Source organism: Theropithecus gelada, chromosome 12 (assembly GCF_003255815.1).
Source record: "Theropithecus gelada isolate Dixy chromosome 12, Tgel_1.0, whole genome shotgun sequence".
Taxonomy (NCBI): Eukaryota; Metazoa; Chordata; class Mammalia; order Primates; family Cercopithecidae; genus Theropithecus; species Theropithecus gelada.
Window position 1 is genome coordinate 78,845,828 of NC_037680.1, and position 17,276 is coordinate 78,863,103.

The 17,276-nt window shown below is 44.4% G+C and overlaps 1 protein-coding gene across 1 annotated transcript in view; it reads left to right on the forward strand.

Moving 5' to 3' along the window:
• KIAA2012 (KIAA2012 ortholog) overlaps positions 1 to 17,276 on the forward strand; it is a 142,067-nt gene that overhangs the window by 119,936 nt on the left and 4,855 nt on the right. The window contains exons 16-22 of the mRNA XM_025404755.1: positions 2,242 to 2,332; positions 4,431 to 4,596; positions 5,649 to 5,763; positions 7,662 to 7,981; positions 11,635 to 11,837; positions 12,527 to 12,699; positions 13,764 to 13,980. Of these exons, the coding sequence (XP_025260540.1) occupies positions 2,242 to 2,332; positions 4,431 to 4,596; positions 5,649 to 5,763; positions 7,662 to 7,981; positions 11,635 to 11,837; positions 12,527 to 12,699; positions 13,764 to 13,980 (1,285 nt within the window). The remainder of the gene's footprint in view (positions 1 to 2,241; positions 2,333 to 4,430; positions 4,597 to 5,648; positions 5,764 to 7,661; positions 7,982 to 11,634; positions 11,838 to 12,526; positions 12,700 to 13,763; positions 13,981 to 17,276) is intronic.

Consider the following 17,276-nt stretch of genomic DNA (forward strand, 5'->3'; position numbering starts at 1 on the left):
GTATATATACACACCAGTTTATCTGTTTGTCTTTTGATGGACATTTGAGCTGTTTCAGTTTTGACCATTACAAATAAAACTGTTATGAACCTCTGTGTACAAGTCTTTGTATGGATTTATGCTTTCATTTCTTTCATTTCTCTTGGGTAAAATACCTAGGGGTAGAACAGTTGGATGGTATGGCAGGTATATATTTAACTTTTTAAAAAACTGCCAAATTATTTTCCTTAGTGGTTGTACGATTTTACATTCCAAACAGCAGTAGATGAGAGTTCCAGTTCCTGCACATCCTTGTCAAATCTCAGTACAGTCAGTCTTTAATTGTAGTCATTCTAATAGTTATGAGTTGACTGTGGGAGTTTTGTTTCTTCTTTATGATTTTTTTTGTGTGTGTTTTCCAATTTTTCTGCAATAAAATGTATCTTCCATAATCAAAAAATTATTTAAAGTAACTAAAATAAGATGTAGACTAGTCCAATACGAAGTCTTAGTCTGGAGACTCTTCATTCTAAAAGAGTAACCCAACATGGTCTTCAGAGCACCCAGCAAAGACCACTAGCTGTGTGGCCTGTGTAACCCTGCCTCATATCCTCATAAGATAACATTTGTTTTTTGGCCAGGCATGGAGCCTCATGCCTGTAATCCCAGCACTTTTGGAGGCTGAGGCGGGCGGATCGCTTGAGCCCAGAAGTTCGAGACCAGCCTAGGCAACGTAGTGAGACCCTGTCTATACGAAAAATAGGAAAAATTAGCCGAGCATAGTGTTGCACACCTGTGGTAGTGGCCACTTGCAAGACTGAGGTGGGGAGAATTGGCTGAGCTCAAGAAGCTGAGGTTGCAGTGAACTGGTATTGTGCCACTGCACTCCAGCCAGGGCAACAGAGCGAGACTCTGTCTCAAAAAAAAAAAAAATGTTTTTTGCAGATATATATATAAAAAAAACTATATATAGATATATATAAAACTATATATATAGATATATATAGATATATATATATATATTTTTTTTTTTTGAGACAGAGTCTCACACTGTCACCCAGGCTGGAGTGCAGTGGTGCTATCTGGGCTCACTGCAACCTCCACCTTCCAGGTTCAAGCTATTATTCTGCCTCAGCCTCCCGAGTAGCAAGGATTATAGGCACGCACCACCACACCCAGCTAATTTTGTATTTTTGGTAGAGATGGGGTTTCACCATGTTAACGAGGCTGGTCTCCAACTCCCAACCCCAGGTGATCTGCCCGCCTTGGCCTCCCAAAGTGCTGAGATTACAGGTGTGAGCCTAACATTTGTTTTTTAAAATCAACTTGCTTTTCAATGTTACAACCTTTAGGAAAAAATATACCAACACACCTAAACTTCCCAATGTTATCTATTATTTCCTTTTTCTGTTTTCCAGTTCGTATCCATCCAGATTTTATAGAGTTCTAACACACTATTCTGTAGTTTATAATGAAATTTTACTTGTCATATCGTATTTTCCATATTGCTTATTTGTCTTTTTAACCATAATTTTAAATGTCAAGTTAATGTATCATATATTACTTCCCCCTTCTCCCTTGTTGAGCTGTTTCTAATTTTTCATTATTAATAGTAATGTTGGCCGGGCGCAGTGGCTCACACCTGTAATCCCAGCACTTTGGGAGGCCAAGGTGGGTGGATCATGAGGTCAGGAGTTCAAGACCAGCCTGGCCAATATGGTGAAACCCTATCTATACTAAAAATATAAAAATTAGCCGGGTGTGGTGGCACACACCTGTAGTTCCAGCTACTCAGGAGGCTGAGGTAGGAGAATCACTTGAACCCAGGAGGCAGAGGTTGCAGCGAGCCAAGATCACGTCACTGCACTCCAGCCTGGGTGACAGATCGAGACTCCGTCTCAAAAAAAAAAGTAATTTAATAAGACGTAAGTTGATACAAAAGCTTGTTTCTTCTTTTGAATTTTTCCTTATGATAAACACCCAGGAGTGAGACTCCTGATCAAAGGCTAGAACATTTTTCTGATTGCCAATACATACTGTCATATCACTTTCCCAAAGGATATTTTAATACTAATTTTAATGTTACTTGCCATGTGTCAGCCCTGGTTTCTGAAGTATTTGCTAATTTTCTAGGTATAGCCTACGTCATTGTTCTAATTTACGTGCCTTTGGCTACTCACCAGGTAGACGTTTTTCCATGTCTGATCTCCTGCTAGGATAGCTGCCTGTTGTCCTTTATTGATTGATACTCTGTTTTCACAGATTCAGAGCCAAAGAGTATGACCCTTGACTCTCTCAGGGCTTCCCAGACTGAGCACATCCGGACCCCAGAGGCAGATATTGTGCAAAAGGTGTAAGTATTCAAAGTTGTAATAACATGGGCTTCTCTGCTTTTATTTTGTTTGTATTTTTAATTGATTTAGTTTGGTTTTTTTCAGACAGGCATGGGAGTTCTCAGCTGACACTGTGCTCCGACAGCCAAAATTAAACGGTTGTCTAAGAAACAAAGATTCTTGGGGATGATTATATTGTGATGTGTTTCCTACCTAAACCTTATTATTTGGCTGGTTGGGTAAAGAGTGAAGTTAACTCTAACCATGTGGGAACAGCTCTTTCCATTTGTCCAATCTGAGATCTACAGAGATGCCTAGAAAGCTGAAATCTATTACTTCAACCTGGGTTTCTCCCCTCAGCATTCAATCAGCTCTGAGTAAAATAAATAATGCTAATAATCTTAACACCAATATTAATAATAATTGCTAGCCTGTATTGAGTGCTTCCTGTGTACTGTACTAATGTGCTTACTGCAAGCCTGGCCTGTCAGGCATAGTGTTTTCACTTAAGTACCTTCGGTAGTGGCAGCTGTTGTGGCCTCTCTGCTTCCATCTGGAACTGCAGCCTATTGTGACCTCCCGAAAACCTCGATGACTTAAGAACCCGCCATCACCTGCCCAGGAATGTAAGGATTCCCTCCTGGGTCAAAAAGTTTTTGTGTTCCCCAGGAATAAAGGGGGAAAGGCACTTGGATGAATAAGACAGCCACCAGAGGAACTCCATTTTTAGAATTTTATACCTGATCTTTCCTCACAATGTATTTTAAATGCTTATGACAACCAGCCCCACCAAAAAACACACAAAAAAATTTTAAATCAGAAGAAAAAAACACAAACATTTCACAGAAGTCATTATAGCCTTTGTGACTTAATTAAGGCTTGACAGAGGGATTCCTGACATAGAGATTTCTGAAAAAAAAAAAAAAAAAGAGCAAAACGATCAGGTTTGTGGTTCTCATTTGCAGCATAGCTATTCCTCAGGGAAATTAAAGGTTTTCCAAGCACTAAATTCTAAAGGAGACTTCTCCTATAGGCTTTTATAGAGTGACATTGAATGATTTAAAGTCTCATATATTTACAGGAAATTCCATTCACCTCCTTCAACAAATATTTCTCAAGTTTCTACAGTAAGGCCGTGTACTAGCAGAGCACAGTAAAGAGAATACTCATTTAACTAAAAAAATAAAATAAAATGCCCAGAACCAGGCCTGGCACACAGCAGGCACACAGCTGATATTGCTGCTGTCACTGCAATCCATGTGGCTGCTTTTCAGTGTCCTTTTTACCCAGAGGGCATAAGTCAGTTATCATCAGGGCAAACAGCGAGTGACAGCAATTCTACAATGGATAAAACCAACACAGCACATGACCTTTTAGTGGCTGAATTTGATCAAGGATAGAATTCAGAGGGCATGTAGCCAGGCATGGTGGCTCGTGCCTGTAATCCCAGCACTTTGGGAGGCTGAGGCTGGTGGATCATCTAAGGTCAGGAGTTTGAGACCAGCCTGACCAACATGGTGAAACCCTGTCTCTACTAAAAATACAAAAATTAGCCGGACGTGGTGGCAGGTGCCTGTAATCCCAGCTATTCAGGAGGCTGAGGCAGGAGAATCGCTAGAACCCGGGAGGTGGAGGTTGCAGTGAGCCCAGATTGTGCCGTTGCACTCCAGCCTGGGGGACAGAGCAAGACTCCATCTCAAAAAAAAAAAAAAAAAGAATTCAGAGGGCATAAAGGAATGAATGGATAGTTACATGTTCCTAACACAATCTTTCTTAAAGGTCACTTTCTTTTTCCAGCTAATCCTTTGATAGAAGAAATTTCAGTTAAATAATTATATGCCATTCAATTAAAAGCATAAATATGCAACCCCAAAGAGCAAACTATTTCTCCCACTGTCTAAGTTTTAGGGTTTATCCTGAGGAAACCCCAAAAGTGAAGACCAATCTTTCTAATCTTCCTTACCATAGGATATGCAGAAGAAAAAGAGTTGACTAAGTATGTCAAATGTCAGGCACAGTGCCTGCAGAGAACAGGTGCTCGATGTTGGTTCACTTGCCCTCTTTCTTTCCACCAGAGTTTTTCTTTAGTTTGGTCCTGTTGGTTTGCTCTTTTCAAAGGGGCAGAGATTATGATATACACCACCTACACAAAGGACTTCTGGGATACGGGCCTGAGTCACCCAAGAAGTTGAGCGCTGTGTATACATCTCTTCTTCCAAGAGAAAGAGACGGGAAGGCTGAACCAAGACTATTTAGCCGGGAGACATCAGCCAGCATCAGTCATGTGAGTGTAAACCCCTAAAAGCTTGGTCTGAAAGCCCTACTTGGAGTTCATCAAGGATACCATGTACAGTTGTATAGATTGCTAACTATATGAGGGCACCTGATAAAGGGGATGAGGGAGGCACTGAGGTCCAGCCTGGGGTCTGCTTACCAAGCCCTGCACAGCCACATTGGGCTGCATCCTCCTGAAGGATGGAACATCATTTCTAATTCCCTTTTTTTTTTTTTTTCCCCCGAGACACAGTCTCACTGTGTTGCCCAGGCTGGAGTGCAGTGGGGCGATCTCGGCTCACTGCAACCTCCACCTCCCAGGTCCAAGCGATTCTCCTGCCTCAGCCTCCCGAGTAACCGGGATTACAGGCATGTGACACCACTCCCAGCTAATTTTTGTATTTTTCCAGTACAGACGGGGTTTCACCATGTTGGCCAGGCTGGTCTCGAACTCCTGACCTCAAGTGATTCACCTGCCTCAGCCTCCCAAAGTGCTGGGATTACAGGCATAAGCCACTGTACCCGGCCCCATTTCTAATTCCTGCAAAGGTACTGAGTGGGTAGTCTGCCATCCTCTCTTAAGAGGAACCACTGTGTTGTTCTAGCCCATGGGGAAAAGTGAAGACTGACATAGTTGTGGTCATCTGCCTGAGGTTTCCTGAAAGTTAGCAAATAATTCTGCAGTGAATAAAGCTGGCTTTGATTTAGAATAGTTAACCGTTAATCATGGCAACACCAATCTACCAAAGGTGAAAACTGTTTCACTTTGACCCAGCTCTGTAGATCATGATTTAGAAACTAAGAAAGGAAGCAGGCCCTAAGTGTTTTTTCTTCCTCTTTCCTCTTATGAAATTATACCCAGCAGTTTTACATCAAAGGCTGAACCTTTGAATCTCCCCATCGGCTCTGCATTCTCTAAGATTCACTCTTCTACTTCACCTAGAACCCACACAAATTCCATTCTAAGCCAGTCTGTCACCTTGTTCGACATAATCTTCTTTGATGGATTTTTTTCATTTCCTATACATGTCATGGTCCCCTTCCTTGATTTTTCACCTTTAGGAGAGGGATTTGATTGACAAGTCCAAGAGAAAGAAAAGACCCAAGAAAGACAAAACCAAAGGACCCAAAAGGGAGAGAGAAGGAAAGGTCTACGGGGAAGCAGAGGCTGCCATTGGTAAGAGAGTGTGCCTGCAAGTAACAACCTGGAGAAGACTTCTGTTAGGGGTCTGGAGGTAGTATGGATAATTAGCATGGATCCTACCGGACAAACTCTCTGTTTTGAGTCTCCTTGACTACTACAGCTAAGATGGTATTGCAGCCTTACGTCATGTCAGTATCTTAATAGACAGAGACACAGGAAAGCGGGGAGCCTAGAGGCCTGTGATCACCAAGAAAGGAAATTATAATAATAACAATTTACTGAATACCTACTCTATTAGGACTCTGTATGTGTGATCTCATTAAATCCTCACAACATCTCCATGAAGGAAGTGTTATTATTATATTCATGTAGCAACTGAGGCTGAGCAAGGTTGGGTGACTTACATAATATCAAGCAGATCAGACAGTAAAGTGGTAGACCCAGGGTTTGTCCTTTCCTATTTGACTCCCAACAGATTCTATTGCCACTACCTCCAAAAAATAATAACTATATCACATAATCGGAGTATTGGGTAGTGAGAGCATTTGGGAAGGGGAAGGATGCCACAAGTGTTGAATGATCTTCCAAGCTACGGTTTCTGTCTTGGTTCCCTAGGTTGAACCTAACCAGGAACTCGGATTTTGTTGCTTCTGAAGACTTTCTTTAGCCTAAAACTTACACCCATCCTTTACTGCCCACATGATTCAGAAGACCTTCCAAACAAATCCAGTGCTGCCAGAAAGGACAGCAATGGATATGCTCCTGAGCGAAACCTATTTTTGAGATTTGCTTGTTCATCTCTTGCTAAGTTTACATTTTTGTAGCCCATGACTTGGGTAGCATTAGCGGAATTAGGAAAAGGAAATACTTGTGGTGCCCCCACCAAAGGTGAAGCGAAGGAAGGGTTCTTAGAGTGCGGAAGGCTGAACTTTGCCAGGTTACAAAGCTGCAACCTCAAGTCAGACTCTCAAGGCATGACTTTCCAGCTGTGTGTACAAGCCTCCCCTCTGGACGGTCCTGCCCCCTCCATAAGTCAGAGTGAAATAGAACTTTTTTTTTTTTTTGAGACAGAGTCTCACTCTGTCACCCAGGATGGAGTGCAGTAGCACAAACTCGGCTCACTGCAACCTCCGCCTCCCGGGTTCAAGCAATTCTTCTGCCTCAGCCTCCTGAGTAACTGGGATTATAGGCACCCACCACCACGCCCAGCTAATTTTTGTATTTTTAGTAGAGATGGGGTTTCACCATATTGGCCAAACTGGTTTAAAACTCCTGACTTCGTTAATTGCCCACATCAGCCTCCCAAAGTCCTAGGATTACAGGTGTGAGCCACCACGCCAGCTGAAATAGAACTTATTTAATAGCAAGACGGTTGAATGTCAGTTGATCCAAAGAGGATAAGGTAGTTTCTCAAAGGGTGGTCTGTGAACTACTCTTCCCAAAACACTTGGGGTGTTTGTTACAATATGGATTCCCACTGAACCAGATTCTGGGGCTGGGGCCAGGAATCTGCACCCCAGGTGAATCCACTGCATGCTAACTTTTAAAAGTTACTAAAAAGGGGCCAGGCACGGTGGCTCACACCCGTAATCCCATCACTTTGGGAGGCTGAGGTGGGCGGATTGCTTGAGCTCAGGGATCTGAGACTAGCCTGGGCAACATGGCAAAACCCTGTTCCTACAAAAAATACCAAAATTAGCCAGACATGGTGGTATGCCTGCAGTTCCAGCTACTCAGGAAGCCGAGGTGGGAGGATCACAAGCCCAGGCAGTCGAGGCTACAGTAAGCCATGATCGTGCCACTGCACTCCAGCCTGAGCGACAGAGCAAGACCCTGTCTCAAAAAAAAAAAAAACAGTTACTAAAAAGGATGTCTAGTGATCACATTCAGTTAACTCAGCTATATCTCTATCCCCAATTGTTCTCCCCCAGGAAAGTCAAAGGACTCAAAGGCTAAAAAAAAATTAGAAAAAAAAACAAGACCCCAAAGGAAAAGGACACAGAAGGAAAGAAATCTGGAGACAGCGGCAGAGCTGAGTGGGCCTGATGTCAACTCTGACGAAACAGAAGACACCTCAAATAGAGGTTCCTTCGCTTCAGACTCCTTTGTAGAGGACCCTTGGCTTTCTCCCAAATATGATGCCCAGGAGAGTCAAGTTTCTGTAGATGGAAGATCATCACCCTCCCAGATTGCAACTGTCACTGGCAACATGGAATCTAAAGAAGAGAGAAGCTGTGAGGACCCTTCCAAGGTAGGGTCTGATGTCCTCAGCTTGACAGAGGAAGTTCTGTTCTCACTTGGCACGGCTGCAGAGGTGGGAAAAGCTGCCCCTAATTATATTGCACTTACTAAAACAGCTCAACTACCTAATGGTCTTATTGTTCTACTTTGGTACCTTCTGACCGCAGTAAGAAGCCAGACCTAATCAAAGATGCAGGGGTAGCAAAGCCCCTCTGAGGTGATGATGCATTCTGTGAGGCCTGCACATTGCCAGGGCAAGTGTCCACCCTGTAAAGAATAGGAAATGAGCACAGCACCCATCTCTGAGAGGTACAGGACTCATGGTTACAGGGAAACATGGATACTGGCTGTCAGAGCCGAGCATATTTCCTTGACTTAGGCTAGGGCTCATCTATTACTTGCCTCCCAAAGGCTGTGGAAATTCCTGCTTTCCTAATCTGCGTTTCTGCAGTATACAGCTGGAACAGAGAAAAGCAGCTTGTACACGTATAGTACACCTTTGTACACAGCTTACAATAGGTGTGTAGTACACCTATTGTACACAGCTTGTACACCTGCTTTTACAAGGTGCTTTTGAGCCGGGCGTGGTAGCTCACACCTGTAATTCCAGCACTTTGGGAAGCCAAGGAGGGTGGATCACGAGGTTAGGAGTTCAAGACCAGCCTGGCCAACATAGTGAAACCCCATCTCTACTAAAAATACAAAAGTTAGCCAGGCTTGGTGTTGCGCACCTGTAATTCCAGCTACTTGGGAGGCAGGAGAATCACTTGAACCCGGGAGGCAGCGGTTGCAGTGAGCCAAGATCACGCCACTGCACTCCAACCTGAGTGACAGAGAGAGACTCCGTCTCAAAAAAAACACAAGGTGTAAGAGTCGCTTGGTTCCAGGGTCCTTGATTCTAATGTGAAGGTCTGAAGAGAAAAACTGAGTGTAAGGAAAAATTACCCTTGAAAATTGCTGCAATTAGGCCGGGTGCAGTGGCGCATTCCTGTAATCCCAGCACTCTGGGAGGCCGAGGCAGGAGCATTCCTTGCGATCAGGAGTTTGAGGCTGCAGTGAGCTATGATTATGCCACTCCACTCCACTCCAGCCTGAGCAACAGAACAAGACTCAATCTCTAATCAAAAAAAAAAAAAGAAAAGAAAAAAGAAAATCCCTGCAATTAACTAAAAAAGAATGCCATATAGATACGTCATCTGTCAGTAAGACCAAAACAGCCCATTTTTCCTCTGCTGTTGGAATAAATTACTATTTCTTCCACTGAGACTAAGGTACTGAACTTCATTTTGACATCTTATACAAAAAAATTACAAAGTAGCTTTAAACACTACAAATACACACACAGCTAAGCCACTACAGTTAAACTCACACATGTTACATTAACCTTTACAACCACCCTTGTGAGCCAGGTGTGATTAGCCCCATTTTACAGATCCAGAAATAGAAACTGGAAAGAGTTAAATGCAGGTTGCCAGAAACTGCACAACCATCGAGTGGTATAGCCAAGATTTAAGCTTAGGTCCTGTGACTCCAAGTTCAGGACTCTTGTCACCATTTTAAATTATTATCTATTTACTTATTTTATGGCTCATGGACTTCCAAAAAGGATTCCAGGAAGATTTTCCTTTATAGTTCTCAGTCCCTCCCAGCTGCCTGGATCACACAATTCTGCTCTGCACAACAGATGAAAATTTTAACCTATGGGCAAAACTTTTCTGAACCTGCGAGATCATCAGCATTTCTTTTTTTTTTTTTTTTGAGATGGAGTCTCGCTCTGCCACCCAGGCTGGAGTGCAGTGGCCGGATCTCAGCTCACTGCAAGCTCCGCCTCCCGGGTTCATGCCATTCTCCTGCCTCAGCCTCCCGAGTAGCTGGGACTACAGACGCCCGCCACCTCGCCCGGCTAGTTTTTTGTATTTTTTTAGTAGAGACGGGGTTTCACCATGTCAGCCAGGATGGTCTCGATCTCCTGACCTCGTGATCCGCCCGTCTCGGCCTCCCAAAGTGCTGGGATTACAGGCTTGAGCCACTGCGCCCGGCTGATCATCAGCATTTCTTAGATTTATTGTCAATCCATAGCACTATGCTGCCTCTGCAAAGGCTAAAAAGCAAGGAGGTTTTTCTCTGAGTTGGATACACAGAGTTCCTGGAAGGCTCGCCTCTCAAGGTTCCCTTCATAGGCATATTTCTGAGAAAGAGGCACTAGGGAGAAAAAGAAAGCTATGACAACCTTCATATAAACTGAAAGAAGAACCTTCCATTGGAAAGGTGAGTTTCTATGGGATTAAATGTGAGTCTGACCCATTTAAACCTAAAATTTTCCCCTGGTAAAATAGCTTCTTCCTTTTTTTTTTTTTTTTTTTTTTTAGAGGGAGTTTCACTCTTGTTGCCCAGGCTGGAGTGCAATGGCACAATCTCGGCTCACTGCAACCTCTACCTCCCGGGTTCAAGCAATTCTCCTGCCTCAGCCTCCCGAGTAGCTGGCATTACAGCCATGTGCCACCACACCTGGCTAATTTTGTATTTTTAGTAAAGATAGGGTTTCTCCATGTTGGTCAGGCTGGTCTCGAACTCCCTACCTTAGGTGATCTGCCCACCTCAGCCTCCCAAAGTGTTGGGATTACAGGTGTGAGCCAATGCAACCGGCCAGTAAAATGACTTCTATCTAGAACCTGTGGTTCCTAGCTCTAGCTTCATGTTAGAATCACTCAAGAAACTTTTTAACAACTGAGGCCTTCCACCTAGAGATTCTCATTGGTCTGGGTAGAGTCTTGGCCTCAAGTAGTTTTGTTTTCGTGTATATATATATATATATATATATTTTTTTTTTTTTTTTTTGACAGAGTCTTGCTGTGTCGCCCAGGTTGCAGTGCAGTGGTGAGATCTCAACTCACTGCAACCTCCGTCTCCTGGGTTCAAGCAATTTTCCTGCCTCAGCCTCCCGAGTAGCTGGGATTACAGGCCTGCACCACCATGCCCGGCTAATTTTTGTATTTTTAGTAGAGATGGGGTTTCACCTGTTGGCCACGCTGGCCTGGAACTCCTGACCTCAGGTGATCCGCCCACCTCGGCCTCCCAAAGTGTTGGGATTACAGGCATGAGCCACCATGCCCGGCCCCTTGTTTTTATATTTTTGAGACAGAGTCTTGCTTTGCCACCCAGGAGTGCAGTGGCATGATCATAGGTCACTTGTTACCTTGAACCTCTGGGCCCAAGCAGTCCTCCCACCTCAGCCTCCCGAAATGCTGGGGTTACAGGCGTGAACTGCTGCACCCAGCCACAAGTAATTTTTGAAAGCTCCTTGGGTGATTCTAAAGTGCAGCCAGGGATGAGAACTCTAGAACCTACCATGTACTGGACATTATGTTGGCACTTTCATTATTTCAGCTAATCCTGGCAATAGACCATGAGGAAGACAATATTGGGAAGTTTAAGTTGTGATCCCTAAATCCCAAAGCAAGTAAGAGAGAGCGTTGAATCCGGGTCAGTCGGACCCTAAAGTCCAAGCTGGTGGCGGCTAAGTCTATGCAGCTGTGGGTAGAGTGTGGAGTCTGTTTTGTGATTCCATCTTTGATTAGAGACAACACTATCTTGGGTGGAGAAGGGCTCACTGCTGAGACAGACCCATCTGTTTATTGCACTGAGAATACTCTGGTTTCTTAGGCCCTCCTCACTAAGAGGGAGCAGGAGAAGGCTTCCTGGGACAGGCTTCGAGCAGAAAAAGCCGAGATGAGGTGGCTGGAGGTGGAGAAGAAGAGAAGGGAGCAGGAAGAGCAAAGGCAGCTCCAGCAGGAACAGCTGGAGAGAGCAAAAAAGATGGAGGAGGAGCTGGAGCTGGAGCAGCAGAGACATGCAGAAGAGATCCGGTAGGTCGGGCAAGCCAAAGAGACTACAGCCATGTTAGAAAGCAGAAGAAAAAGGCAGCAGTTGACCTCCCCTAGGGGCAATGTTTGGTTCTGACACTCATGCCCTGAAGTTAAAACAGCGTATGTCATTTTTCTCTATCCTCAGTTTTCCTAGGAACAACACTGACCAGAGATAAGCTGCAGCGTCTCAACCATGTGCACTGATTGATACACTCTGCTGAATATCACTCTCTGTCAAGTTTACAACCCCACGTGAGGGTTACTCACATTGATGACCCTGAGATCTTCTTGAGAAGGCTCTGAGATTCAGTCCAGCAAACATTTGTCAAGCCCCTGTACTTTGTTGTCTGCAACGTGCTAGGCCCTTTCACAGGCCTCAACTGCAATTTAATCTTCACAACCCTGTGAGGCAGGAGTTTCAAAATCATAAGCATGAAAAATGAACTTAAGACCCCTGCCCCAGAGCACAGAGCTGTGCACTGAAACTTCTAGGCTTCTGGTTTCAAGCCCCCTGGGCTCTTTGCTCTTCAATCCTGGCCTCCCTTGGAAAACTGAGTCTCCTGGGAATAGGGTGCTCCCTGTGGCGTGTGGGCTGCAGAGTCTCCCCCATGGGCACTGTCTGTTGGCTTATCTCACAAGGATGCCTCAGTGTTTTCTGCCATTTCCCTGACCATCTTGTGTTTTTTCAGCTTGAGGAAACAGAGACTCCAAGAAGAACAGCAGCGGCAGGAGGAGGAGGAGAGAAAGCAGCAGCTCCGGTTGAAAGCAGCCCAGGAGAGAGCCCGGCAACAGCAAGAGGAGTTTCGGAGGAAACTGCGAGAACTACAGAGAAAAAAGCAGCAGGAGGAAGCCGAGAGGGCCGGTGAGGGGGTTCTTGAGCTCTTTGGCTCTCTCTTCTATTTGGGGCAGAAACATTTTTATCCAACTGTGAGTGTTCATTTATTCCTATCCTAGGCGTTAGTGTGTTAAGCACTCTAAATAATATATAAACTATTTTTTTCAAAGTGATTATGTATGACTATAGTGTGTTAATATAGATCTAAATAAGAAAGTAATGACTTGCTTGTGGAAATGACTCCAGAGTCCTGCTCTCAATCCAACAATCTCCTGAACTGGGATCCTGCCCTTCCCTTTGCCCTTTCGGCATTGCTCAGGAGCTACCTAAATTGGAGACACAGTCCTACTCCTTGCCTCTTCCTGAGCAGACGGAAACAGCCACAAACATCTGGATAGCTTCAGGGCAGACTTTCAGGTGCTGATATGTGGAATCTCACCAGCCTCTTTTTAAAAATCATTTGTTTATTTGTTTGTTTGAGTTAGAGCCTTGCACTGTCGCCTGGGCTGGAGTCCAATGGCGTGATCTCAGCAACCTCTGCCTCCCAGGTTCAAGCAATTCTCCTGCCTCAGCCTCCCGAGTAACTGGGATTACAGGCACCCACCACCATGCACAGATAATTTTTTGTATTTTTAGTAGAGCTGGAGTTTCACTAATGTTGGCCAGGCTGGTCTCGAACTCCCGACCTCATGATCTGCCCGCCTCGGCCTCCCAAAATGCTGGGATTACAGGCTTGAGCCACTGCACCCGGCCAGGAAGCACCAAGTTTCTCTAGACCCTGATCTGACACTCTTCTCTAACCCAGCTTCATACCACCACATAAACACACCGGGCTCTGGAAAAATTCTTCTCCAGGGCTTTGTATTAACTGCATAGTGTACTACACGTAGTAGGTGCTTAATAAAGGACTCTCAAATTAGTAAATTAATGCCTAAGGTACTCCCCAGAGAGGATGTGGCAGCCTGCTAGCAGGTAAACTGCAAAATTTCTCACGGGGAGTCCTTCAGAATCACAGATTTGAGAATTGGATCAGAAAATTGTTTTCCCCAAAACTGATCCCTGCTGAGCCCACCCCCTTTTCTATTCTGCAGAGGCAGAGAAGCAAAGGCAAAAGGAATTGGAAATGCAGTTAGCAGAAGAACAAAAACGCCTGATGGAAATGGCTGAAGAGGAACGACTGGAGTACCAGCGGCGAAAACAGGAAGAAGAGAAGGCTCAGCTGGAGGCAGAGCAGAGGAGGCAAAAGGAAGGGGAAGCAGCAAGACTGGCTCTGGAAGAAGCCACGAAACAAGCCCAGGAACAAGCCAGGTACTGGACATTTGGGCAACAGTTGCCATAGGGGGATGGTCCAAGGGCTTCACTGTCCAGTGCTTAGGGCCAGCCTTGCACTGCCTTTAGACAAGAAAAGTCCCCCGACCCCAAGCATGGTTTGGAAGACTGAAAGGCATAGAGGGATTATTTTGCTGCAAATATCAAGGATTCCTCCATGGCTTAAAGAAGTTGTAATGAATCTACAAGGGAGTTTAGAGATATCTACCTCAATCCTCTAGTTTATAGATGAAAAAAGCAAGTCCCAAAGAGGGAAAGGATCTTGATCACAGACAAACGTGACTTAGGGACAATGCCAGGACCAGATCTAAGACCTCCCGATTTCAAACCCACTGCCTTCCTTGATATCTACTGAGTGCCTGTTATGTGCCAAACACTGTCCTAGACACTAGGGATTCTGGAGTAAGCAAGACAGAGAAGGTCTGTCTTCCCATCGCATTTACATTCCAGGGGTGGGAGTGGGGACAGACTCTAAACAAATATTTTTTAAAGCTAACAATAAATGCTATACAGAAAAAAATTTAAATATGTGATAGGACGCCGGGCACAGTGGCTCACACATGTTAATTCCAGCACTTTGGGAGACCAAGATGAGAGAATTGCTTGAGCTCAGGAGTTCAAGACCAGCCTAGGCAACTAAGTGAAACCTCCATCCCTACAAAAAAAATCAAAAAATTAGCCGGGTGTGGTAGTGAATGCCTGTGGTCCCAGTTACATGGGAGGCTGAGGCAGGAGGATCGCTTGAGCCTGGGAGGTCAAGGCTGCAGTGAGCCAAGATCAAGTCACTGCACTCCAGCCTGGCTGACACACCAAGATTCTCTCTTTAAAAAAAAAAAAAAAAAAAAGGCAGGGGGTGCCGGGTGCGGTGGCTCACGCCTGTAATCCTAGCACTTTGGGAGGCTGAGGCGGGTGGATCACCTGAGGTCAGGAGTTCGAGACCAGCCTGGTCAATGTGGTGAAACCTCATCTCTACTAAAAATACAAAAAGTAGCTGGGCATGGTGGCGGGCGCCTGTCATCCCAGCTACTCAGGAGGCTGAGGCAGGAGAATTGCTTGAAACTGGGAGGTAGAGGTTGCAGTGAGCCAAGATCGTGCCATTGCACTCCAGCCTGGGCAACAAGAGCAAGGCTCTGTCTCAAAAAAAAAAAAAAAAAAAAAAAAGGATGTGATAGGATTGCAGGTGGCTTATTTTAATTGGTTAGCCAGGGCAAGACCTCTCAGAAGAGGTGTCATATATGGTGAAACTTGAATAACAAAGAGCCACCTAAACATCTGGGAGAAAAATATTCCAGCAAGTAAACAGTAAATACAAAGGTCTGAAAAAAGAAATGAGACTGGCATGTTGGAATAAAAGACAGTATGGATGGAATGAAGTGGATGAAGGGCAAAGAATACTTCCAGATGAAGTTAGGGATGTGGGCCAAGACCAGATCTAACATGAGGGCCTTGTTAGGAGAAAAAGCACAGAATCCAAGTCATCTAGGGCCAGGGGAATTTTCCCCCTTTATTCTCCTACAATAGTGATTATCATTGCATCTTTCTGATAATAAAAACTGAGGTATGGATTTCAATTGACTCTTCAAAAAGCTAGGTCCTCTATAGTTGCTACATCATGAACTTCCCTTCCTTAGTGAAAGCAACTAATAATCATCCCTCTTTAGAACCACCAAAGTTGAAGGGTAAAGAGGCACAACCCAGAAAACTGTGATTCCAAAGTTAACTGTAAATACTTTTCCCCTTGATATTTGTCCACAACTTAAGCTGAATCTAAGATGATAAATACTCTTTAGGGGACCAAAAAGAGAAGGCAGCCAGTGCAACTCAATTTCAAGGTTGTCTACTAACCATGAGTTCTTCCTTCTCTGGACTTTCCTCAACTGTTAGGTGAATTACAAAATGGATCATTAGGAAAGCCATGACTCCATTTCAAAATTATGTATTCCATGTACCATAGAAGCAGATTTAGGTTCCTAAATATCGAGACCACAGGCAAACTATTGGGAGTTCCAACTTTTCACGAGAATAAAACTGACAGTCATCCAAGGGAAAGCTGGGCAATTTATAAGGCTAGTCCAAGTAGCTGAAAGCAGAGAACCAAATAACTAAAGGAATGAGGGGAAGAGCCTCACTCTACCAAGACTCAGGAGAATTTGATACTAACTGGCTTTATTTCATCTTCACTGTGACACTGGCCCTGGTACTTCAACTTCTCTGGCCCATTTCCTCACCCCACCCCACTTTTTTTGAGACAGAGTCTCACTCTGTTGCCCAGGCTGGAGTACAGTGGCACAATCTCTACCTCCACCTCCCAGATTCAAGAGATTTGTGCCTCAGCCTCCCAAGTAACTGGGAGTACAGGCATGCGCCACCATACCGGCTAGTTTTTGTATTTTTTATTTATTTATTTTTTCAAATCTTCAAAATAGTCTTTATTCTACATTTTTAGCATAAAATTCCACAAGTTAACTGCACCACAGTGTAGAGAGAGACATACAATGCTGAACTTCCAGAACAGTCAATGGTACAGTCAGACATCACATGTACAGAACTCACAATTTAGATGAACTGAAATTATAAGACAAAATAAAATCTAATTTCAGAAAACAAAAATCAAAACATTAAGGATCCCTGAAATATTCTTAAGCCTAATGAGATTTCACTGGACTCAAGTCATTTTGTAGTGAGGCATTCACAGTATGACCTTATTAACCCAGTCTAGGAATTTTGGGGAGCCAAATGAGTGGCTGCATCAGACACTCTGACAAAAAAATGGTAGCCAATTTTTGATCTGAAAACTCCTCTTAATTTGGCTCTGAACACATCAATCAGGCTTTTGAAATGCATCCTCCTCCTTGCCCCTCTTTTTTTTTTTTTTTTTTTGAGATGGAGTCTCCCTCTGTCACCAGGCTGGAGTGCAGTGGCACAATCTCGGTTCACTGCAACCTCTGCCTCCCAGGTTCAAGCGATTCTCCTGCCTCAGCTTCCTGAGTAGCTGGAATTACAGGCACCTGCGACCACGCCCGGCTAATTTTTGTATTTTTAGTTGAGGTGGGGTTTCACCATGTTGGCCAGTATGGTCTCGATCTCTTGACCTCGTGATCCACCCACCTCAGCCTCCCAAAGCGCTGAGATTACAGGCGTGAACCACCGCGCCCAGCTGCCCCTCATATTTTAAACCATCTGTTGTTCACAGTACAGTCTGCACGATATCTTTGTTCAAACATAGCTGTTTTTCTGGCACCAAAACAAATTTGGGTTAGGTTCGTGTATGCAGA